The sequence below is a fragment of the Nyctereutes procyonoides genome, unplaced genomic scaffold, assembly GCF_905146905.1.
Source record: "Nyctereutes procyonoides isolate TBG_1078 unplaced genomic scaffold, NYPRO_anot_genome, whole genome shotgun sequence".
NCBI classification, from domain to species: Eukaryota; Metazoa; Chordata; class Mammalia; order Carnivora; family Canidae; genus Nyctereutes; species Nyctereutes procyonoides.
In genome coordinates, this window is record NW_026575111.1 from 438,224 (window position 1) to 464,984 (window position 26,761).

Here is a 26,761-nt window from a genome sequence, read left to right on the forward strand (position 1 = left end):
TGGGGGCCTCCATGACCAAGGCTGGAGAGCAGGAGGCAGAGAGGCACTGAGTAGAGAAGGAGGTGCTCCAGCTACACCCAGCGTCTCTGACAGGTCTTGTCAGGGGGCTGGAGGATGACCCCTGGGTCAGGCACAGCAGAGGTCATGCTGCCCTCTCAAGAGCAGTGTCAGTGGCAAGATGAGGTCAAGCCCTGAGCAGAAGGGACTCGAGAGGTGGGAATCGCCGTGCAGACATTTGAAAGCAGAGCCACAAACACTATCTGTCAGACTTTGTGGGATTCTGACCCAGAAATCAAGGAGCGCTTCTCCTTGGACACACCGCGGATTGTAGAAACTCACCCTCAGCTGGGTCCTGGTTCACAACTCAGTAAATGTTGAAATGTTTGGGCCCAATGCAGCACACTCCCTGACAACACGACGAACATGACGAGCGTGTTTGGCAAAAGGTGAGTGACCTGCCCATGTCTCATGCCATGTCCGAGGAAGAATCCAAAGCCTGAGAGAAAGAAAACGTGAGTTAATGAAGAGTCCAAGTTCACAAGTTGGAAACGGATCAACAACAACAACAAAAAACACAGAGCAAGAAAGGACATAATTGTTGTATGAACAAAAAACATCAATAAAACGTAGAAAAGAAGCAACTGAGAGGCACCGAAAGTCCAGAATTGTTTCTTTTTTTTTATGATAGGCACACAGTGAGAGAGAGAGAGAGGCAGAGACACAGGCAGAGGGAGAAGCAGGCTCCATGCACCGGGAGCCCGACATGGGACTCGAGCCCGGGTCTCCAGGATCGCGCCCTGGGTCAAAGGCAGGCGCTAAACCGCTGCGCCACCCAGGGATCCCCCCAGAACTGTTTCTTAAAAAGGACAGACCTCTGAGGGGACTGGTCAGGAGAAAGAGCAAGAGGACAAAATATACATAAAGAACAAGAAAGAGAATTACTACTTGATGAAGGGACACAATATCATCCACTAACATTTAGATGAGATAGAAAGCCCTAGAGACGTATCTTATCAAATAGGAGTCAAGTACACTGTATTTGTTGAATCAGCTGAAGCCTTACAGACCCAGAGGGCTTGAAGAAAGCCAGCACCGTGCACGCAGCCACAGAACAGGGCAGGCGCGCTGGCTTCAAGGATTAGCTGTGACTCAGACGGTCGCTGCAGCAGCAGAAGCAACAGAAGAGAAGGCGGAGCTGAGGGAAAGAACAGAGCTGCCAGAGCGACTATCCTCCAAAACTACAGCCACTCTGTAGCAGTTCTGGAAGCTCGAAGCCTGACATCATGGTGTGGAAGGGCCACCCTCTTGCCAGCGCATCTATGGGAGGACCCTCTCTGCCTCTTTCAGCTTCAGGGAGCCACCGACCACACAGCAAACCTTAGCCTTGGCCAGTTGCGCCAATCTCTGCCTCCATTGTCCTGTGGTGTTCAGCTTGTGTCTCTGTGTGAATATCCTTCTAAGGACAGTAATCACATTGGATGGTGGGACCTCCCACTTCCAGATGGCTTCATCCTAATTTGATTATGTCTGCAAGGAGCCCATTTCCTTTTTTTCTTTTTTTATAATAAATTTATTTGTTATGGGTTTTCAATTTGCCAATATAGAGAATAACACCCAGGGCTCATCCCCTCAAGTGCCCCCCTCAGTGCCCGCCACCCAGTCACCCCCACTGCCCGCCCTCCTCCTCTTCCACCACCCCTAGTTCGTTTCCCAGAGATAGGAGCCTCTCATGTTCTGTCTCGCTTTCTGATATTTCCCACCCATTTCTTCGCCCTTCCCCTCTATTCCCTTTCACTATTATTTATATTCACCAAATGAATGAGACCATATAATGTTTGTCCTTCTCCGACTGACTTATTTCACTCAACATAATACCCTCCGGTTCCATCCACATCGAAGAAAATGGTGGGTATTTGTCATTTCTAATGGCTGAGTAATATGCCATTGTATACAAAAACCACATTTTCTTTATCCATTCATCTTTCGATGGACACCGAGAAGGAGCCCATTTCCAAATGTGGTCATGGTCATAGGGTCTGGGTGGGCATGAATCTGGGGAATGAGGGGTGGGATCATGATCCAACCCAGGACCCTTTCATTTCCTGATCAATTTACCACCAAAGCTGTTATGTGGGCAGATCAAGATGGGGACACCAAACCCCAGAGCAAAGTCAGAGCTCAGAGCCACACCCAGGGTGGAGCAGCCCTCCTGGGAATTGAGGTCTGAAGCAGGGTCCAGAGGTTCCGCTGGGGGCACCCTGGACCTCCAAACCCCAGATGACAGAAAGGTGTCCATGTGAGCAAAGAACGGTGGCAGAGACAGGAGAATGTTGCACCCAGGTTGTAGACCCAGTAAGTGAATGCATAGAGGAGAGAGAGGAGAGGAGAGGAGAGGAGAGGAGAGGAGAGGAGAGGAGAGGAGAGGAGAGGAGAGGAGAGGAGAGGAGAGGAGAGACCCACAGCCACCAGGATTGAGAAAACTAGACAGGGCCTGTACTAGGGGGTGGGTTGGGTGCATCAGTTTGAATTCATGGTTTGCAGCATATTGAGAATATATATAAAAATAGAATAGATGAAATAATGGCAACTAGTCCTTTATCTGATACGTCATTTGCAAATATCTTCTCCCATTCTGTAGGTTGTCTTTGAGTTTTGTTGACTGTATCCTTTGCTGTGCAAAAGCTTCTTATCCTGATGAAGTCCCAATAGTTCATTTTTGCTTTTGTTTCTTTTGCCTTCGTGGATGTATCTTGCAAGAAGTTACTGTGGCCAAGTTTAAAAAGGGTGTTGCCTGTGTTCTCCTCTAGGATTGTGATGGACTCTTGTCTCACATTTAGATCTTTCATCCATTTTGAGTTTATCTTTGTGTATGGTGCAAGAGAGTGGTCTAGTCTCATTCTTCTGCATGTGGATGACCAATTTTCCCAGCACCATTTATTGAAGAGACTGTCTTTCTTCCAGTGGATCGTCTTTCCTCCTTTATCGAATATTAGTTGACCATAAAGTTCAGGGTCCACTTCTGGGTTCTCTATTCTGTTCCATTGATCTGTGTCTGTTTTTCTGCCAGTACTAGTTTCCAAGATCTATAAAGAACTTCTTAAACTCAACACCAAAGAAACAATTCAATCATGAAATGGGCAAAAGACATGAAGAGAAATCTCACAGAGGAAGACATAGACATGGCCAACACGCACATGAGAAAATGCTCTGCATCACTTGCCATCAGGGAAATACAAATCAAAACCACATGAGATCCCACCTCACACCAGTGAGAATGGGGAAAATTAACAAGGCAGGAAACCACAAATGTTGGAGAGGATGTGGAGAAAAGGGAACCCTCTTACACTGTTGGTGGGAATGTGAACTGGTGCAGCCGCTCTGGAAAACTGTGTGGAGGTTCCTCAAAGAGTTAAAAATAGACCTGCCCTACGACCCAGCAATTGCACTGTTGGGGATTTACCCCCAAAGATTCAGATGCAGTGAAACGCCTGGACACCTGCACCCCGATGTTTCTAGCAGCCATGTCCACAATAGCCAAACTGTGGAAGGAGCCTCGGTGTCCATCGAAAGATGAATGGATAAAGAAGATGTGGTTTATGTATACAATGGAATATTACTCAGCCATTAGAAACGACAAATACCCACCATTTGCTTCAACGTGGATGGAACTGGAGGGTATTATGCTGAGTGAAGTAAGTCAATCGGAGAAGGACAAACAGTGTATGTTCTCATTCATTTGGGGAATATGAATAATAGTGAAAGGGAATATAAGGGAAGGGAGAAGAAATGTGTGGGAAATATCAGAAAGGGAGACAGAACATAAAGACTCCTAACTCTGGGAAATGAACTAGGGGTGGTGGAGGGGGAGGAGGGCGGGGGGGGTTAATGGGTGACGGGCACTGAGGGGGCACTTGACGGGATGAGCACTGGGTGTTATTCTGTATGTTGGTAAATTGAACACCAATAAAAATTAATTTATAAAAAATAAAAAAAATAAAAAATAAAAAAAAATAAAAAAATAAAAATAAAAAATAAAATATAAATAAATAAATAAATAAAGGCTAAAGCTATCCAAATTTGATGAGGGCCATGAGTCTGCATACACAGGAAGCTCATGAACTCCAATAGGATAAGCTCAAAGATAACTTTAATGTAAGTGAGCTAGATGCTGTACTTAAATGCCAAAGGTGTAGGGGGAATATTTCTATATATGTAATGTGTTTTTTATACTTTATGTTTTTAAAATTTTTCTTTATTTGAGAGACACAGAGAGGGAGAATGAGTAGGGGAGGAGGAGCAGACGCATAGGGAGAAGCAGACACCCCATTGAGCAGGAAGCCTGATGCAAGACTCAACTCCAGGACCCCGGGATCATGACCTGAGCTGAACGCAAACACTTCACCTACTGAACCACCCAGGTGCCCCATACGTTCTGTGTTTTATTATTTTTCCTTTTTTTTTCTTTTTTCTTTTTCTTTTTTTTCTTTCTTTTTTCTCTTTTTTCCTTTTTTTATTTTCTCTTTTTTCCTTTTTTCCTTTTTTTCTCTTTTTCTCTTTTTTCTTTTGTTTTTTCCTTTTTTCCTCTCTTTTTTTTCCTCCTTTTTACGTTCTGTGTTTTAATATAAAATACTAAGCTAGTTAAGCTCAGTGATATTTACCCAAGGAAAGCAGTTGTAGCCATATTGATCTCAAATAAAACAAACTGAAAGACAAAAGTTTCATCCCCCTTCCTGGGGATGAAGAGTGATAACACAGTTCTCAATGTGCACACACCTGGACTACAGCTCTAAAATACTAAACAGGAAATGGAAAGACCTGCAGGAAGAATCACAGATTCACAGTTATCATGGAAGATGTTAACATTTATGTCTCCATCATGCACAGAGCAAGAGGAGAACACAGGCAACACCCTTTTTGAACTTGGCCACAGTGACTTCTTGCAAGATACATCTATGAAGGCAAGAAAAACAAACACAAAAATGAACTATTGGGACTTCATCAAGATAAAAAGCTTTTCCACAGCAAAGGATACAGTCAACAAAACTAAAAGACAACCTATAGAATGGGAGAAGATATTTGCAAGTGACCTATCAGATAAAGGGCTAGTATCCAAGATCTATAAAGAACTTATGAAACTCAACACCAAAGAAAGAAACAATCCAATCATGAAATGGGCAAAAGACACGAAGAGAAATCTCACAGAGGAAGACCTAGACATGGCCAACATGCACATGAGAAAATGCTCCACATCACTTGCCATCAGGGAAATACAGATCAAAACCACAATGAGATCCCACCTCACACCAGTGAGAATGGGGAAAATTAACAAGGCAGGAAACCAAAAATGTTGGAGAGGATGTGGAGAAAGGGGAACCCTCTTGCACTGTGGGTGGGAATGTGAACTGGTGCAGCCACTCTGGAAAACTGCGTGGAGGTTCCTCAAAGAGTTAAAAATAGACCTGCCCTATGACTCAGCAATTGCCCTTTGGTATTTACCCCAAAGATACAGATGCAGTGAAATGCCGAGACACCTGCACCCCAATGTTTCTAGCAGCCATGTCCACAATAGCCAAACTGTGGAAGGAGCCTCGGTGTCCATTGAAAGGTGAATGGATAAAGAAGATGTGGTCTATGTGTACAATGGAATATTACTCAGCCATTAGAAATGACAAATACCCACCATTTACTTCGACGTGGTTGGAACTGGAAGGTATTGTGCTGAGTGAAGTAAGTCAATGGGAGAAGGACAAACATTATATGGTCGCATTCATTTAGGGGATATAAAAAATAGTGAAAGGGAGTGAAGGGGAAAGGAGAGAAAATGAGTGAGAATATCAGTGAGGGAGACAGAACATGAGAGACTCCTAACTCTGGGAAACAAGGGGTGGTGGAAAGGGAGGTGGGTCGGGCATTGGAGTGACTGGGTGATGGGCACGGAGGGGGGCACTTGATGGGATGAGCACCGGATGTTATACTATATATTGGGAAATCAAACTCCAATGAAAAAATATACATAAAGAAGACAAAAAAACCAGCGGATGAATATTGGTAAAAATGCACTTGCTGTTATCACTATATCAATAACTGGACCTGCTGGGCTTATGCAGGACTGGAAGAGCCACTGCAGCAGTCTCACACATTCCAAGCCTTGCAGAACATTCACTCACTGTTCCATAATGTGGCCATAAAAAAAGACCCACCATGTTGCCAAGGACGAAGGGCATTTAGTTACAGAGTGACAGCAGCATGATTACACCTTGAGGGACTGTCGTCTCCCCTTTGTATCTCCTTCAGGCTGGGCCAGCACTTCTGTGGGTCGGACTCTGTCTCTGGTAGAGAGCCCTACACCTCCTCTTCTGCATGACCTCAGACCCCAATCAAGGTGTGCTTATCCCAGGTCTTGGGGTCCCACTCCTCCACTGCTAGACCCTTCCTTTTGTGGGAGAGACCTCTTGGCTTTTGAATTCAGTCTGCTTTGTAACCCTCACCACTCTGAGACCAGATGCTGGACCCAATTTTTAGTACTATTTGTCCTCAGGCCACAGGATAGGGGGCCCTTTACATGCTGTCATAGGGGATTCCTGGTGTTCACCCAGTTCCCTGAGTTGACAGAAAAGGGGGCTGACTCACTGAGCCATCTTCCTTCTTTAGTCTCAGTGAACACCACTGAGCTACACCACTGTGTCCACTGGCCATCTGATGCCCACTGACCCATGACTCTTAAAGGCTACAGATGAAAAACAAATAAATAAAGGCTACAGATGTTGCACATGGTGTACCCCCTTCCTGCCCATGTTCCATTATGAGCATTCAAGAGGGTTTCTTTAAAGGAACTACTTATAGGTAGAATATGACAGAACCATGGGAGCAGTGCAGTATGGCCAGTGTGACAGTAGAGCTGTTTCCATCCCAAGGTCCAAATATCAACTTGTTTTGGACAAGACATAAACTATAAAAGACACTATTGAGGGAGACAAGATGGCGGAAGAGTGGGAAACTTCATTTCATCTGTTCCTTTGAATCTAACTAGATAACCATCAAAGGACTCTGATCACCCATGAATGTAAGAAAAGAATATCTGGAACTCTATAAGGAGAAAAGTGACCACTTTTTCAAAGTCAGAGATGCGGAGAAGTGACTGTGAGGGGAGGTATCAGAAGATAAACGTTGTGGGGATGGAGCCTCCAGAAGCCAGCTACTGGAAAGTGATACAGCCCAGGAGGGCACCATGTGAACCCTTAGAAATCTGCTCCAATTAGAGATGTCCCTGCATGAAAGGTGCTCAGGGGGTGAAATGGGCAGAAATGTAGGTGAGGCAGTGTGGTCTCAGGATTCCAGGAGTCACAGAGTTAAGGGTGGTGCCTGAGCCGGTGGAGTTCCCAAGCAGTGGAGCAGGGAGAATGGTTGTGGTCAGTGAGCCCAGGAGAGGCTCTCAACTTGGTTCTCCATAGACCATGAGCCAGGGCCCAACTTACCACACCCTGCCTGGGGACTGTGCAGAGGACTGGAGCATGGGGGCCCTCTGTCATCCGCAGGAGGAGTGAAGCAGGTGCACCTGTCACCAGACAACAGCTCTCAGGGTGGGGTCCCACTAAAAGGCAGTATCAGGTGGACTTCCACCTTCCCTCAGGGGAGGGGCAGAGAGGGTGCACGCACCATCCAGGGGCTGTTATCAGTGTCGGTGCCTTGCACAGTGCAGTGGAACAGGACACTGTTTTCCCCCAAGAAGATTTGTGTGGGCATGTTACCCGGGGGGTGTGGAGGCTGTGGCACACACAAAATTGATGACTGCTTGTCCCTGAGGCTTTGCTGAAGGGGGGGGGGCTGTGATCCTTTAGCTCTGGGGCTGGAGATCAGGGTGCAGCCTTTTTTGTTTGGATCCTCTGAAGAGGAGAGGAATGCCTTTAGGGAACTAAAACCACACTGAGGACCAGCGTCCACTGAGCCCAACCCCTGGGAAGGGTCAAAGCATCTCCAACCAGACACAGACACCTGAGATTCAGCACAGCAGCTCCTCCACCAAAAGATGAGCTACAAGAACAGGTGAACAGGGATCCCTGGGTGGCGCAGCGGTTTAGCGCCTGCCTTTGGCCCAGGGCACGATCCTGGAGACCCGGGATCGAGTCCCACGTCGGGCTGCCGGTGCATGGAGCCTGCTTCTCCCTCTGCCTGTGTCTCTGCCTCTCTCTCTCTCTCTCTCTGACTATCATAAATAAATAAAAATTTAAAAAAAGAACAGGTGAACAGCAAGTTTATTGATTGCAGGATTGCAATACTCCTTTGCTAGGAGAAAATAGTATATAGAACTCGAGATTTTTTTTCTCGTGATTCATTATCACATTTAAACTCTTCCATTTCTATTTTATTTCTTTCTCTTTCAACTATTTTCTTATTTTATCAACTCTTTGTTCTTAATCCTTTTAACTTTCATTTTTTACATATATATTTTATGGATATACTCTTCATTTTGGCTTCCTTTTACTCTATTCGTTTTACTAGGGTATATATAAGTTTTGCTTTCTTTTTTTTTATAAATTAATTTTTATTGGTGTTCAATTTACCAACATACAGAATAACACCCAGTGCTCATCCCGTCAAGTGTCCCCCTCAGTGCCCGTCACCCATTCACCCCCACCCCCCGCCCTCCTCCCCCTCCACCACCCCTAGTTGATTTCCCAGAGTTAGAAGTCTTTATGTTCTGTCTCCCTTTCTGATATTTCTCACACATTTCTTCTCCCTTCCCTTATATTCCCTTTCACTATTATTCATATTCCCCAAATGAATGAGAACATACACTGTTTGTCCTTCTCCGGTTACTGTGGCCAAGTTCAAAAAGGGTGTTGCCTGAGTTCTCCTCTGGGATTTTGATGGAATCTTGTCTCACATTTAGATCTTTCATCTATTTTGAGTTTATCTTTGTGTATGGTGCAAGAGAGTGGTCCAGTTTCATTCTTCTGCATGTGGATGTCCAATTTTCCCAGCACCATTTATTGAAGAGACTGTCTTTCTTCCAGTGGATCGTCTTTCCTCCTTTATCGTATATTAGTTGAGCATAAAGTTCAGGGTCCACTTCTGGGTTCTCTATTCTGTTCCACTGATCTATGTGTCTGTTTTTGTGCCAGTACCACACTGTCTTGATGACCACAGCTTTGTAGTACAACCTGAAATCTGGCATTGTGATGCCCCCAGATATGGTTTTCTTTTTTTAAAATTCCCCTGGCTGTTTGGGGTCTTTTCTGATTCCACACAAATCTTAAAATAATTTGTTCTAAGTCTCTGAAGAAAGTCCATGGTATTTTGATAGGGATTGCATTATACGTGTAAATTGCCCTGGGTAACATTGACATTTTCACAATATTAATTCTGCCAATCCATGAGCGTGGAATATTTTTCCATCTCTTTGTGTCTTCCTCAATTTCTTTCAGAAGTGTTCTGTAGTTTTTAGGGTATATTTTGAGAACCATTTGAATGGTAAATGGTTCTCCAACCTTTTATTTTCAGGTTGTAGGTGTCCTTCTGTCTAAAATGAGTCTCTTGTAGACAGCAAATAGATGGGTCCTGTTTTTTTATCCAGTCTGAAACCCTGCGCCTTTTGATGGGGTCATTAAGCCCATTCACGTTCAGAGTTACTATTGACAGATATGAGTTTAGTGTCATCATGATATCTATTTAGTCCTTGTTTTTGTGGATTGTTCCACTGAACTTCTTCTTAAAGGGGAGTTTTAAGAGTCCCCCTTAAAATTTCTTGCAGAGCTGGTTTGGAGGTCACATATTCTTTCAGTTCCTGCCTGTCTTGGAAGCTCTTTATCTCTCCTTCCATTTTGAATGAGAGCCTTGCTGGATAAAGTATTCTTGGTTGCATGTTCTTCTCATTTAGGACCCTGAATATATCCTGCCAGCCCTTTCTGGCCTGCCAGGTCTCTGTGGAGAGGTCTGCTGTTACCCTAATATTCCTCCCCATGAAATCAGGGACTTCTTGTCTCTTGCTGCTTTAAGGATCTTCTCTTTATCTTTGGAATTTGCAAGCTTCACTATTAGATGTCGAGGTGTTGAACGGTTTTTATTGATTTTAGGGGGGGATCTCTCTATTTCCTGGATCTGAATGCCTGTTTCCCTTCCCAGATTGGGAAAGTTTTCAGCTAGGATTTGTTCAAATACATATTCTGGCCCTCTGTCCCTTTCGGCGCCCTCGGGAACCCCAATTAAACGTAGGTTTTTCTTCCTTAGACTGTCATTTATTTGCCTTAATCTGTCTTCATGGTCCCTTAATTGTTTATCTCTTTTTTCCTCAGTTTCCCTCTTTGCCATTAACTTGTCTTCTATGTCACTCACTCGTTCTTCCACCTCGTTAACCCTCGTCGTTAGGACTTCTAGTTTGGATTGCATCTCATTCAATTGATTTTTAATTTCTGCCTGATTGGATCTAAATTCTGCAGTCATGAAGCCTCGTGAGGCCTTAATGCTTTTTTCTAGAGCCACCAGTAGCTGTATAATAGTGCTTCTGAATTGGCTTTCTGACATTGAAGTGTAATCCAGATTTTGTAACTCTGCGGGAGAGAGGGCTGTTTCTGATTCTTTCTTTTGAGGTGAGGTTTTCCTTCTAGTCATTTTGCTCAGTGCAGAGTGGCCAGAAACAAGTTGTATTGGAACACGGGGGAGTATCACTGGTCCCTCTAGCTGGTCTTCTGGGGGAGGGGCCTGCTGTGCTGATTTTCAGGTGTTAGCACTTGGGGGAGCTGCTCTGCCCCTGCCTGCTGCAGGGCTCAGCGGGGGTTGTTTACCCCGTGAGGCCCCAGGAGGAACAGCAGCAGTTGCTATGGCAACTCTGGAAGCCTGGATTCAGCCTCCGCAGGAACTACGGGGCTCGGGGCTCTCGGCTCTCCGTCCGCAGGGCCTGGAGGCTCCGGGGCGGGGCCGCTGATCTGCTCAGCTCGGGGCAGGAGCGTCCTCGCTGTCCTGGGCCCTCCCGGCCTCTGCCTGTCCCGGGGGAGGCCGGATCCTGGGCTGTGTCCCGGCGCCCTGTGCTCCGGGGCCTGCGCTGTGGATTCGCGCTCCCGCCCCGCAGCCCCCTCCGCGGAGCCGCCGCCCGAGCCCCTCCGAGCTGCTCCGGTCGGTCCCCGCCGTGCGCGCTGCAGCCCTTAGGGAGCTCGGCGCACTCTCCCGCGGGCGCAGGTGTCTGTTAGTGTCCCCGGGAGCCCGAGGGCATCCCCGCCCTCCTGGGTCCTGCTCCAACTCCCTGCGAGCCCCTTTCCGCCCGCCCGGGAAGGTTGGTGCAGCTCCTGCTCCTCCGGGACGGGACGGGGCTCTCCTGTCCTGGGGACACTCGCCCCGGCCTCAGCCCGGCTCCTCGCGGGGCCCCTCCCCCTCGGAGGCCTTTTGTTTCTTTATTTCTTTTTCCCCGTCTTCCTACCTCGATAGAAGCGCGGACTCTTCTCACTGTAGCATTCCAGCTGGTCTCTCTTTACATCTCAGGCCGAATTCGTAGATTTTCAGGATGGTTTGAAGGTTATCTAGGTAATTTGGTGGGGACAGGTGATTTGGGGACCCTGCTCTTCCGCCATCTTGCTCCTCCCTCAAGTTTTGCTTTCTTTACAATTTAAGGATTTAGTGTCTTCTAACACAGAAACCAAAATACACTTAGGAACAAATAGATTACACAATTTGGTCAAACTTGTGAGACCATATTCTCTTTTCTCCCCTCCATTAATTTCTTTTTTTTATTTTGCTTTTCTGTTTTGCTTTCTGACTTCTTTGGATTTGTCTTGGGCATCTTTTGCTTGGGTCATGGTTGATATTTTTTTTCACTTACGATTACATATGTATTATAATATATATACACACATAGTCTAAAAATATATTTTATATAACATATACAGTATCTAAAAAACAAAGTATAACTTAGAGAAGCAGAGAGTAGATCAGTGGTATCAGAGGCTGAAGAAATGGGGAGACATTGCTAAAAGGGTGCAAAGTTGCAGTTACACAGGATGAATAATCGAGATCTAATTTACAGGAGTGATGACTATACTTACTATTAATACACTGATTACTAAAAATATGCTGAGAGAGTACATTTCAGGGATACTCATCACACACAAAGAATGGTAACTATGTGAAGAGGTGGTGACATGTTAATTAGGTTGCCTCTAGTACTCATTTCACCAATTACATATGTATTGAATAATCATGTTGCACACCTTAAATTATATGCAATCTTCATTTTAAATATATAAGAAATGAAAAAAATTAATTGACCGTATCTGGTCAATTGTTCTCTCCATTCCACTGATGTATATGCCTATCCTTTTTATATAAATTTATTTTTTATTGGTGTTCAATTTGCCAACATATAGAATAACACCCAGTGCTCATCCCATCAAGTGCCCCCCTAAGTGTCATGGTTGATATTTTTGATTCTGTTCACTTGTTACTCCATTCTTCTCTGGAAAAAAATGACTAGAAGGAGAAATTCACAACAAAAGAAAGAACCAGGGGCAGGGCAAGATGGCGGGAGAGTAGGATCCCCAAGTCACCTTCCCCACCAACTTGCCTAGATAACTTTCAAATCACCCTGAAAACCTATGAATTCAGCCTGAGATTTAAAGAGAGAACACCTGGAATGCTACAGTGAGAAGAGTTCGCACTTCTATCAAGTACAACTTGTTTTTGGCCACTCTACACTGAGCAAAATGTCAAGAAGGAAAACCTCACCACAAAAGAAAGAATCAGAAATAGTCCTCTCTCCCACAGAGTTACAAAATTTGGAATACAATTCAATGTCAGAAAGCCAATTCAGAAGCACAATTAGAAAGCTACTGGTGGCTCTAGAAAAAAGCATAAAGGTTTCAAGAGACTTCATGACTGCAGAATTCAGATCTAATCAGGCCGAAATTAAAAATCAATGAAATGAGATGCAATCCAAACTAGAGGTCCTAATGACAAGAGTTAATGAGGTAGAAGAAAGAGTGAGTGACATAGAAGACACATTGATGGCAAGGAAGGAAGTTAAGGAAAAAGAGGAAAACAATTAAAAGATCATGAGGAAAGCTTAAGGGAAATAAACGACAGCCTCAGAGGGAAAAGTCTACGTTTAGTTGGGGTTCCCAAGGGCGCCAAAAGGGACAGAGGACCAGAAAGTGTATTTGAACAAATCATAGCTGAGAACTTCCCTAACATGGGAAGGTAAACAGGCATTCGGGTCCAGGAGATAGAGAGATCCCCCCTAAAATCAATAAAACTGTTCAACACCCCAATATTTAATACTGAAACTTGCAAATTCCAGATAAAGAGAAAACCCTTAAAGAAGCAAGAGACAAGAGATCCCTAAACTTTATGGGGAGAAGTATTAGGTTAACAGCAGACCTCTCCACAGAGACCTGGCAGGCCAGAAAGGGCTGGCAGGATATATTCAGGGTCCTAAATGAGAAGAACATGCAACCAAGAACACTCTATCCAGCAAGGCTCTCATTCAGAATAGAAAGAGAGTTAAAGAGTTTCCAAGATAGGCAGAAACTGAAAGAATATGTGACCACCAAACCAGGTCTTCAAGAAATATTAAGGGGGACCCTGTAAAAGAAACAGGGAATCCAAGGAAACACTCCACAAAAACAGGGACTGAATACGTATTATAATGACACTAAATTCATATCTTTCAATAGTAACTCTGAACGTGAATGGGCTTAACGATCCCATCAAAAGGCGCAGGTTTCAGACTGGATAAAAAAAAGCAAGACCCATTTATTTACTGTCTACAAGAGACTCGTTTTGGATGTAAGGACACTGACAGCTTTAAAATGAAAGGTTGGAGAACCATTTACCATTCAAATGGTCCTCAAAAGAAAGCAGGGGTAGCCATCCTCATATCAGATAAATTAAAGTTTATCCCAAACACTGTAGTAAGAGATGAAGAGGGACATTATGTCATACTTAAAGGTTCTATCCAACAAGAGGACCTAACAACCATGAATATTTAGGCCCCAAATGTGGGAGCTGCCAAGTATATCAACCAATTAACCAAAGATAAGACATATTTAGATAATAATACACTTATACTGGGAAACTTCAACACGGCGCTTTCTCCAAATAATAGATCTTCTAAGCACAACATCTCCAAAGAAACAAGAGTTTTAAATGATACACGGGACCAGATGGATTTCACAGATATTTACAGAACTTTACATCCAAACGCAACTGAATACACATTCTTCTCAAGTGCACATGGAACTTTCTCCAGAATAGACCACATACTGGGTCACAAATCAGGTCTTAAGTGATACCAAAGGATTGGGATTGTCCCCTGCATATTTTCTGACAATAATGCTTTGAAACTAGAACTAAATCACAAGAAGAAGTTTGGAAGGATTTAAAACACATGGAGGTTAAGGACCGTCGTGCTAAAAGATGAAAGGGTCGACCAAGAAATTAGGGAAGAATTAAAAAGTTTCATAGAAACTAATGAGAATAAAGATATGACCGTTCAAATTCTTTGGGATACAGCAAAAGCAGTACCAAGGGGGAAACACAACACAATACTAGCATCCCTCAAAAAACTGGAAAGAACTCAAATGCAAAAGCTAACCTTGCACCTAAAGGAACGGAGAAAGAAGAGCAAGTGAAGCCTACACCTAGGAGAAGAAGAGAGTTAATAAAGATTCAAGCAGAGCACAATGAAATAGAGACCAGAAGAGCTGTAGAAGAGATCAACAAAACCAGGAGTTGGTTCTTTGAAAGAATTAATAAGATAGATAAAGCGTTAGCCAGCCTTATGAAAAACAAAAGAGAAAATACTCAAACTAATAAACTCGTGAATGAAAAATGAGAGATCACCACCAACACCAAGGAAATACAAATGATTTCATTTTATTTTTTTAACACTTTGCCATATAATTTATTTTCAAATATTGCTCATACCTGTTTCTAGACATTCTGAGCCATTCTACTTCATATGTCTAGAAGCATGCCAACACCATATTTTCTGATGACTCTGGATTTTTTTATTAGAGTTTCAATTTTTCAACATATAGCATAACACCCAGTGCTCATCCCGTCAAGTGCCCTCCTCAGTGCCCGTCACCCAGTCACCCCCACCCCCCACCCTCCTCCCCTTCCAACACCCCTAGTTCATTTCCCAGAGTTAGGAGTCTCTCATGTTCTGTCTCCCTTTCTGATATTTCCCATTCATTTTCTCTCCTTTCCCCTTTATTCCTTTTTACTATGTTTTATAATTTTCAGGGTCTTTTATGATTCCATACAAATCTTAAATTGATTTGTTCCAACTCTGCGAAGAAAGACCATGGTGTTTTGATAGGGATTGCATTAAATGTATAAATTGGCCTGAGTAGCATTAACATTTTCATAATATTAATTCTTCCAATCCATGAGCATGAAATATTTTTTCCATCTTTTTGTGTCTTCCTCAATTTCTTTCAGAAATGTTGTGTAGTTTTTAGGGTATAGATCCTATGACTCTTTGGTTAGGTTTATTCCTAGAAATCTTATGCTTTGGGTGCATGGTGAAAATTAACAAGACCGGAAACACCAAGTGTTGGAGAGGATGTGGAGAAAGGGGAACCCTCTTGCACTGTTGGTGGGAATGTGAACTGGTGCAGCCACTCTGGAAAACTGTGTGGAGGTTCCTCAAAGAGTTAAAAATAGACCTGCCCTACGACCCAGCAATTGCACTGCTGGGGATTTACCCCAGAGATTCAGATGCAATGAAACGCCGGGACACCTGCACCCCGATGTTTCTAGTAGCCATGTCCACAATAGCCAAACTGTGGAAGGACCCTCGGTGTCCATCGAAAGATGAATGGATAAAGATGTGGTCTATGTATACAATGGAATATTCCTCAGCCATTAGAAACGACAAATACCCACCATTTGCTTCAATGTGGATGGAACTGGAGGGGATTATGCTGAGTGAACTAAGTCAATCAGATAACGACAGGAGGAGGAGGGGCAAGATGGCAGAAGAGTAGGGTCCCCAAGTCACCTGTCCCCACCAAATTACCTAGATAACCTTCAAATCATCCTGAAAATCTACGAATTCGGCCTGAGATGTAAAGAGAGACCAGCTGGAAGGCTACAGTGAGAAGAGTTCGCGCTTCTATCAAGGTAGGAAGACGGGGAAAAAGAAATAAAGAAACAAAAGGCCTCCGAGGGGGAGGGGCCCCGCGAGGAGCCGGGCTGAGGCCGGGGCGAGTGACCCCAGGACAGGAGAGCCCCGTCCCGGAGGAGCAGGAGCTGCACCAACCTTCCCGGGCGGGCGGAAAGGGGCTCGCAGGGAGTTGGAGCAGGACCCAGGAGGGCGGGGATGCCCTCGGGCTCCCGGGGACACTAACAGACACCTGCGCCCCGGGGGAGTGCCCCGAGCTCCCTAAGGGCTGCAGCGCGCACGGCGGGGCCGGAGCAGCTCGGAGGGGCTCGGGGGCGGCTCCAGGGAGGGAGCTGTGGGGCGGGAGCGCGAATCCACCAGCGCAGGCCCCGGAGCACAGGGCGCCGGGACACAGCCCAGGATCCGGCCTCCCCCGGGACAGGCAGAGGCCGGGAGGGCCCAGGACAGCGAGGACGCTCCTGCCCCGAGCTGAGCAGATCAGCGGCCCCGCCCCGGAGCCTCCAGGCCCTGCGGATGGAGAGCCGAGAGCCCCGAGCCCCGTAGTTCCTGCGGAGGCTGAATCCAGGCTTCCAGAGTTGCCATAGCAACTGCTGCTGTTCCTCCTGGGGCCTGACGGGGTAAACAACCCCCGCTGAGCCCTGCAGCAGGCAGGGGCAGAGCAGCTCCCCCAAGTGCTAACACCTGAAAATCAGCACAGCAGGCCCCTCCCCCAGAAGACCAGCTGGACGGACCAGTTCCAGGGGAAGTCAAGGGACTTAAGGTATAGAGAATCAGAAGATACTCCCCCGGGTTTTTTATTTTGTTTTGTTTTGTTTTGTTTTGTTTTGTTGTTGTTGTTGTTGTTTTTGCTTTTGATTTCTGTTTGCTTCCCCCACCCTTTTTTTACTTTCTTTCTTTTTCTTTCTCTTTTTCTTCTCTATTTTTCTTCCTTTTTTCTTTTTTTCTTTTTCTCTTTTCTTTCCTTCTTTCTCTCCACTCTTTTTCTCCTTTTCCCAATACAACTCGTTTTTGGCCACTCTGCATGGAACAAAATGACTAGAAGGAAAACCTCACCTCAAAATGAAGAATCAGAAACAGTTCTCTATCCCACAGAGTTACAAAATCTGGATTACAATTCAACGTCACAAAGCCAATTCAGAAGCACTATTGTACAGCTACTAGTGGCTCTAGAACAAAGCATAAAGGACTCAAGAGACTTCATGACTGCAGAATTTAGATCCAGTCAGGCAGAAATTAAAAATCAATTGAATGAGATGCAATCCAAACTAGAACTCCTAACAACAAGGGTTAACGAGGTGGAAGAACAAGTGAGTGACATAGAAGACAAGTTGATGGCAAAGAGGGAAACTGAGGAAAAAAGAGACAAATGATTAAAGAACATGAAGATAGATTAAGGCAAATAAATGACAGTCTAAGGAAGAAAAACCTACATTTAATTGGGGTTCCCGAGGGCGCTGAAAGGGCCAGAGGGCCAGAATATGTATTTCAACAAATCAGAGCTAAAACTTTCCTAATCTGGGAAGGGAAACAGGCATTCAGATCCAGGAAATAGAGAGATTCCCCCCCTAAAATCAATAAAAACCCTTCAACACCTCGACATCTAATAGTGAAGCTTGCAAATTCCAAAGATAAAGAGAAGATCCTTAAAGCAGCAAGAGAAAAGAAATCCCTGACTTTTATGGGGAGGAGTATTAGGGTAATAGCAGACCTCTCCACAGAGACGTGGCAGGCCAGAAAGGGCTGGCAGGATATATTCAGGGTCCTAAATGAGAAGAACATGCAACCAAGAATACTTTATCCAGCAAGGCTCGCATTCAAAATGGAAGGAGAGATAAAGAGCTTCCAAGACAGGCAGGAACTGAAAGAATATGTGACCTCCAAACCAGCTCTGCAAGAAATTTTAAGGGGGACTCTTAAAACTCCCCTTTAAGAAGAAGTTCAGTGGAACAATCCACAAAAACAAGGACTAAATAGATATCATGATGACACTAAACTCATATCTGTCAATAGTAACTCTGAACGTGAATGGGCTTAATGACCCCATCAAAAGGCGCAGGGTTTCAGACTGGATAAAAAAGCAGGACCCATCTATTTGCTGTCTACAAGAGACTCATTTTAGACAGAAGGACACCTACACCCTGAAAATAAAAGGTTGGAGAATCATTTACCATTCAAATGGTCCTCAAAAGAAAGCAGGGGTAGCCATCCTTATATCAGATAAACTAAAATTTACCCCGAAGACTGCAGTGAGAGATGAAGAGGGACACTATATCATACTTAAAGGATCTATCCAACAACAGGACTTAACAATCCTCAATATATATGCCCCGAATGTGGGAGCTGCCAAATATATCAATCAATTAATAACCAAAGGGAAGAAATACTTAGATAATAATACACTTATGCTTGGTGACTTCAATCTAGCTCTTTCTATTCTCGATAGGTCTTCTAAGCACAACATCTCCAAAGAAACGAGAGCTTTAAATGATACACTGGACCAGATGGATTTCACAGATATCTACAGAACTTTACATCCAAACTCAGCTGGATACACATTCTTCTCAAGTACACATGGAACTTTCTCCAGAATAGACCACATACTGGGTCACAAATTGGGTCTGAACCGATACCAAAAGATTGGGATTGTCCCCTGCATATTCTCAGACCAAAATGCCTTGAAATTAGAACTAAATCACAACAAGAAGCTTGGAATGACCTCAAACACGTGGAGGCTAAGGACCATTCTGCTAAAAGATGAAAGGGTCAACCAGGAAATTAAGGAAGAATTAAAAAGATTCATGGAAACTAATGAGAATGAAGATACAACCATTCAAAATCTTTGGGATGCAGCAAAACAAGTCCTAAGGGGGAAATACATCGCATTACAAGCATCCATTCAAAAACTGGAAAGAACTCAAATACAAAAGCTAACCTTGCACCTAAAGGAGCTAGAGAAAAAACAGCAAATAGATCCTACATGCAGCAGAAGAAGAGAGTTAATAAATATTCGAGCAGAACTCAACAAAATCGAGACCAGAAGAACTATGGAACAGATCAACAGAATCAGGAGTTGGTTCTTTGAAAGAATTAATAAGATAGATAAACCATTATCCAGCCTTATTAAAAAGAAGAGAGAGAAGACTCAAATTAATAAAATCATGAATGAGAAAGGAGAGATCACTACCAACACCAAGGAAATACAAACGATTTTAAAAACATATTATGAACAGCTATATGCCAATAAATTAAGCAATCTGGAAGAAATGGACGCATTCCTGGAAAGCCACAAACTACCAAAACTGGAGCAGGAAGAAATAGAAAACCCAAACAGGCCTATAACCAGGGAGGAAATTGAAGCAGTCATCAAAAACCTCCCAAGACACAAAAGTCCAGGGCCAGATGGCTTCCCAGGGGAATTCTATCCAACGTTTAAAGAAGAAACCATACCTATTCTACTAAAGCTGTTTGGAAAGATAGAAAGAGATGGAGTACTTCCAAATTCATTCTATGAGGCCAGCGTCATCACCTTAATTCCAAAACCAGACAAAGACCCCACCAAAAAGGAGAATTACAGACCAATATCCCAGATGAACATGGATGAAAACATTCTCAACAAGATACTAGCCAATCGGATCCAACATTACATTAAGAAAATTATTCACCATGACCAAGTAGGATTTATCCCCGGGACACAAGGCTGGTTCAGCACTTGTGAAACAATCAGTGTGATTCATCATATCAGCAAGAGAAAAACCAAGAACCATATGATCCTCTCATTAGATGCAGAGAAAGCATTTGACAAAATACAGCATCCATTCCTGATCAAAACTCTTCATAGTGTAGGGATAGAGGGAACTTTCCTCAACATCTTAAAAGCCATCTACGAAAAGCCCACAGCAAATATCATTCTCACTGGGGAAGCACTGGGAGCCTTTCCCCTAAGATCAGGAACAAGACAGGGATGTCCACTCTCACCACTGCTATTCAACATAGTACTGGAAGTCCTAGCCTCAGCAATCAGAAAACAAAAAGACATTAAAGGCATTCAAATTGGCAAAGAAGAAGTCAAACTCTCCCTCTTCACCAATGACATGATACTCTACATAGAAAACCCAAAAGCCTCCACCCCAAGATTGCTAGAACTCATACAGCAATTTGGTAGCAGAGCAAGATACAAAATCAATGCCCAGAAATCATTGGCATTCCTATACACTAACAATGAGACTGAAGAAAGAGAAATTAAGGAGTCAATCCCATTTACAATTGCACCAAAAGCATAAGATACCTAGGAATAAACCTAACCAAAGAGGTAAAGGATCTATACCCTAAAAACTATAGGACACTTCTGAAAGAAACTGAGGAAGACACAAAGAGATGGAAAAATATTCCACGCTCATGGATTGGCAGAATTAATATTGTGAAAATGTCAATGTTACCCACGGCAATTTACACGTTTAATGCAATCCCTATCAAAATACCATGGAGTTTCTTCAGAGACTTAGAACAAATCATCTTAAGATGTGTGGAATCAGAAAAGACCCCGAATAGCCAGGGGACTTTTAAAAGGAAAACCATAGCTGGGGGCATCACAATGCCAGATTTCAGGTTGTACTCAAAGCTGTGGTCATCAAGACAGTGTGGTACTGGCACAAAAACAGACACATAGATCAATGGAACAGAGTAGAGAACCCAGAAGTGGACCCTGAACTTTATGGTCAGCTAATATTCGATAAAGGAGGAAAGACGATCCACTGGAAGAAAGACAGTCTCTTCAGTAAATGGTGCTGGGAAAATTGGACATGCACATGCAGAAGAATGAAACTAGACCACTCTCTTGCACCATACACAAAGATAAACTCAAAATGGATGAAAGATCTAAATGTGAGACAAGATTCCATCAAAATCCTAGAGGAGAACACAGGCAACACCCTTTTTGAACTCGGCCGCAGTAACTTCTTGCAAGATACATCCACGAAAGCAAAAGAAACAAAAGCAAAAATGAACTATTGGGACTTCATCAAGATAAGAACCTTTTGCACAGCAAAGGATACAGTCAACAGAACTGAAAGACAACCTACAGAATGGGAGAAGATATTTGCAAATAACATATCAGATAAAGGGCTAGTTTCCAAAATCTATAAAGAACTTATTAAATTCAACAGCAAAGAAACACAATCCAATCATGAAATGGGCAAAAGACATGAAGAGAAATCTCACAGAGGAAGACACAGACATGGCCAACATGCACATGAGAAAATGCTCTGCATCACTTGCCATCGGGGAAATACAAATCAAAACCACAATGCTGAGTGAAGTAAGTCAATCGGAGAAGGACAAACAGTGTATGTTCTCACTTATTTGGGGAATATGAATAATAGTGAAGGGGAATATAAGGGAAGGGAGAAGAAATGTGTGGGAGATATCAGAAAGGGACACAGAACATAAAGACTCCTAACTCTGGGAAATGAACTAGGGGTGGTGGAAGGGGAGGAGGGCGGGGGGTGGGGGTGAATGGGTGACAGGCACGGAGGGGGACACTTGACGGGATGAGCACTGGGTGTTATTCTGTATGTTGGTAAATTGAACACCAATAAAAATTAATTTATAAAAAAAAAAAAAAAACCACAATGAGATCCCACCTCACACCAGTGAGAATGGGGAAGAGTAACAAGGCAGGAAACCACAAATGCTGGAGAGGATGCGGAGAAAAGGGAACCCTCTTACACTGTTGGTGGGAATGTGAACTGGTGCAGCCACTCTGGAAAACTGTGTGGAGGTTCCTCAAAGAGTTAAAAATAGACCTGCCCTACGACCCAGCAATTGCACTGTTAGGGATTTACCCCAAAGATTCAGATGCAATGAAACACTGGGACACCTGCACCCCGATGTTTCTAGCAGCAATGTCCACAATAGCCAAACTGTGGAAGGAGCCTCGGTGCCCATCGAAAGATGAATGGATAAAGCTGTGGTCTATGTATACAATGGAATATTCCTCAGCCATTAGAAACGACAAATACCCACCATTTGCTTCAACGTGGATGGAAGTGGAGGGTATTATGCTGAGTGAAGTAAGTCAATCGGAGAAGGACAAACAATATAGGTTCTCACTCATTTGAGGAATATAAATAATAGTGAAAGGGAATATAAGGGAAGGGAGAAGAAATGTGTGGGAAATATCAGAAAGGGAGACAGAACATAAAGACTTCTAACTCTGGGAAAAGAACTAGGGGTGGTGGGAGGGGAGGAGGGCGGGGGATGGGAATGAATGGGTGACGGGCACGGAGGGGGACACTTGACGGGATGAGCACTGGGTGTCATTCTGTATGTTGGTAAATTGAACACCAATAAAAAATAAATTTATTATTAAAAAAATAAAAGGTTAAAATAAATAAATAAATAAATTTATTATTTAAAAAAAAAAGAATGAGGGATCCCTGGGTGGCGCAGCGGTTTGGCACCTGCCTTTGGCTCAGGGCGGGATCCTGGAGACCCGGGATCGAATCCCACGTCGGGCTCCCGGTGCATGGAGCCTGCTTCTCCCTCTGCCTCTGTCTCTGCCTCTCTCTCTCTCTGTATGACTATCGTAAATAAAAAAAATAATAATGAAAATAAAAAAATAAAAAAGAATGAGATATCACCTTAGCAAAGTGATGTCAGCAAACATGAAGAAGTCTGACCAAACCAAGTGTTAGGATGTGGATCTACAGCAGCTTTCATCCATGAGTTTCTGTTGGAAAATCAAACTGAAAAAGTCACTTTGGGAACCAGTTTATCATTGCCTCCAAATATCCAGAGTCCATACTCCATCATCAAGCAGTGTCAACCCTAGATACATACTGGAGAGCCCAGAAAACACCTATAATAAACCAGTTTTATGGGAACCCATTCAGGATGGGTTCCATGATGAATGCAGGATCACTATGTGTGATAGGGAATGCAGGATGTCAGGCATTGAACTCTGCAGAAGTGTGGGGAAAGCTGGGAAAGTCCAGTTTTGGAGGGTTCACTGTGCACTCAGAGGAAACTCCCCAACCAGAGACCCTGAAGTGGATCCACCGACGAGGGTTATAGAAGGTTCCTGCCACTATGACTGGCAGAGGGTTTAAAGGTACTGTTGTTCATCAGGGCAGTCAGTTTGGGTAATGGAAGAAGAGCTACATAAAGAACAGGGAGAGAAGAAATTTCTGGGAAGATGGCAGAGTAGGAAGCACCAGAAATCTATGTCTCCACATAGACAACAACCATTCCCACAGAATCTGTATGATGTAAGGATTTTGGAACTGTGGAGTCTGCTGAAAGCTTGCAACTTCTAAGAGAAGTCCTGGATAGTAAATGTGCCTAAGTTTGGTCAGTTTTAGCTCTTACTTAGCACAGTAGCAGCTACCCAGATCCCAGATCCCATCCCCCAGCCCCCAGCCCCATGTCAGGCAGCTGTGCACATGTGCCTGGAGTGGCCTGCACAGAGCTTACAAGAGTCAGAGTATGCAAAAAGGACTCTCTCCTCCAAAAAGAAGGGATCAATTCTCTGGTCAGACTGTAGACAAGAAGAGGGAAGCCAATGTTGCACGTCCCTTCCTCTTCTGGCTGAAATGATATCCAGGGAACAAGGGTAAGCACTTTGCCTGCTCACTTTACTTCTCTCTTTTTCACTTTTTGGGAAGCAGATATCAAAGAATAAGATATTCAAAAACAAGCACATATACCAGTATATTAAGAAAGTGACTGTATATGCCAAGCAAAGCCTCAGATTCAGAAGAGACTTCAGAAGACATTAGGTTTACACCTCACAGTGACACTTAACACAGAGAGAGTCTAAAACAAAGAGGAAAAAATAAACAATAACAACACAAAAATAACCTCAAGGAAGAAGAATCTGACTTTCGGGGTTAACACAATAAATCCAAATGTCCAATATTCAACAACAACAAGATCACAAGGCATAGAAATAAACAGGAAAGTATGGCTGACTTGAAAGAAAACAAAATCAACAGAAACTGTCCCCAGAAAACACTGATGGTGAACCTACTAAAGATTTAAAACAACCACCTTAAAGATACTCAAAGAACTATAGGCGAATGTGGAGAAATTCAAGAAAATGATGTATGAACAAAATGCAAATATCAATAAAGAAATAGAAAATCTAAAAAGGGAATAAAGGGGGAAGGAGAAAAAATGAGTGGGAAATATCAGAAAGGGAGACAGAACATGAGAGACTTCTAACTCTGGGAAATGAACAAGGGGTGGTGAAAAGGGAGGTGGGCGGGGGGTGGGGGTGAATGGATGACGGGCACTGAGGGGGGCACTTATAGGATAAGCACTGGGTGTTATGCTATATGTTGGCAAATTGAACTCCACTAAAAAAAATCTAAAAAGAAACCAAGAATAAATTTGGGAGGTGAAAAGTACAGTAGCTGAAATGAAAAATTCACTAGATAGATTCAAAGCAGATTTTACTTCTTTTTTTTTTGTACATATTTCTTTATTTTTTTATAAATTTATTTTTTATTGGTGTTCAATTTGCCAACATATAGAATAACACCCAGTGCTCATCCCATTTTATATTCGTCAAATGAATGAGACCATATATAAATGCCTTTTGTTCAGTTAAAAAATAAAAATATTTAAAAAATAAATAAATAAAAATAAAATAAAATAAAATATAAAAATATATATTTTTAAAAAAGCAGATTTTAGCAATGATTCCTTGAGAAGAGTCAATGAACCAGAAAATGGGACAATTGAATGAACAAATCTGAGAAACAGAATGAAAAAAGATTGAATAAAAGTGAATAAGCCTATGAGATGCCATCAAGTGGATCCGTATACTGTTTGTGGGAATCCCAGAAAAAAAAAAAGGCAGAAAAAAGCAGAGAGACTATTTGAAGAAATAAGGACTGACAAATTCTGATATTTGATGAAAGACATGAATATAAACATCCAAAAGCTCAATTAACTCGAATCAAGATGAACTAAGAGCCTTAGTGCCAAGTACTCGGGGTAGAAAGGTACACATAGTCCATGACTTTAAGATACATAAGACCATAGGATGATGGACAGGACTTAAAGGTCTACAAGTCACTCACTGCCCACATGGAGAGCCGTCAGCCCGTGTCACCCTCGACGCCATCCAGCGCCAGCGACTTCCCTGCCGAGCTGCTTTCTCCTCCCCGTGCCTGCTTCTGTAACCCTATAACCAGAAGACCGTGCTCTTTCAGAACAGGTTCAGGGCCATAGGTGAGAGAGCAGAAAGGAGTTTCCACACGGCCCAGAGCCCGACCAGGTGCCCAGGTTCGCTGTGATTGACAGCAAGCACGGGGTGCTCCGGTGGGTAGGCACGAGGAGCCAGTGCTAGTACATCCCACTGAGGTCAAGGGCAGGGCGGACGTGGTGCTCACCGCCCCTGCAGGCCCGACCCGGAGCCCTGGCCCAGGCAGCCCGGCCCCGCGTCCCCCACGCAGGCCCTGTCCAAGGTGCTGCCCTGGTCAGCCCTGCTCTGCCGGCTGCTGTCCCCGGGCCCCCCACCACAGTCCCTGCACAATTCCTTCCTTCCACACAAGAGCCCCTCTGCTCACCTGCTCCTCCCTCGCTCGGCCCTAACACCCAGGCCACCAACCCTCCCACTGTCGTAGTCGCCCTGCCTTCCTGAAGTCGTGAGCTGGAATGGGACAGCACGGAGCCTTCTCCAGCTGCCCCCTCCCTCGGCACACAGGGCCAGCGTGGGGCCCACACGTGTGCACGGGCCGACTCCAGGGTGGGACTCGAGGGGTGCAGGTGTGTTGGGGGCTTGACCATGAGAGCCCTGATGCACTTCACACATGATTCCTGCCTAAAAGGCTTGTGCAGTTTGTGTGGACACCCTGGATGGGGCTGCAGCACAGGCTCAGGGTGGGCAGCAAAGGCCCCCAGTCTTCAGACATGTGGGGGCCCCCTGATGGCAACCACACAGGCACCCAGAGCAGGGACATATGGGGGTAGGTCAGGCCAGCCCACGAGGCTCCCAGCTCAGCTTCAGATGCCAAAGGGAGACCAGATGAGGCTGCAACATGACCTGGGCTGGCTGTGGAGGCCCAGATAGGTCGTCCTCCAAATGCCCCATGTTAGGTTAAATTATTTCAACCTGCCACCATGGATGGCGACAGGGCAGACGGCATTCTCCTGGGAGGACAGGACAAATCCCAGGGCTACAGCCACACTGCTCGCTGGTCAGGGCACAGAGAGGAGCCCACCAGGGTTGGGGTCCCTGAGGACCCAGGGAGGGCTGGTGTCTCTGGGCTGGAGGAACCAGGCTGCAGGCATTTCCTGAACAAACAGCAGCACATGGGGCTGACCTGGGCCTCCTGGGCTAACCCCTAGGGACCCTGGGTACCTAACATACTCCACCCACACACACCAACATGAGCAGTCCTTGGCCCTGTGTGGACTTCCCCCAGACCCTGTAAGACAGAAACCACCCAGAAGAAAAGGGAACTTTGGGATGCAGGCCAGACCATTTGGTTTCGATGCTATGTTAATCTTCCCAGGGCTGCTGGGACCTAGGAAGGAGGGCTGTGGGCACAGAGCTCAGCCACAAGGAGCTCCGGGGGGGGTGGTTGTCAGAGCAGGGATGGGGCAGGCTTCAGGGGGACCGAGGCTGCAGGAAAGCCATGG

The 26,761-nt window shown here is 44.4% G+C and overlaps 1 gene segment (V, D, J or C); it reads left to right on the plus strand.

Moving 5' to 3' along the window:
• Positions 1-423: 423 nt before the first annotated feature.
• Positions 424-26,761, plus strand: part of LOC129514865 (immunoglobulin heavy constant gamma 1-like) — a 34,249-nt gene continuing 7,911 nt past the window's right edge. Inside the window, 1 exon segment of the C gene segment in view lies at positions 424-446. Coding sequence covers positions 424-446 — 23 coding nt within the window.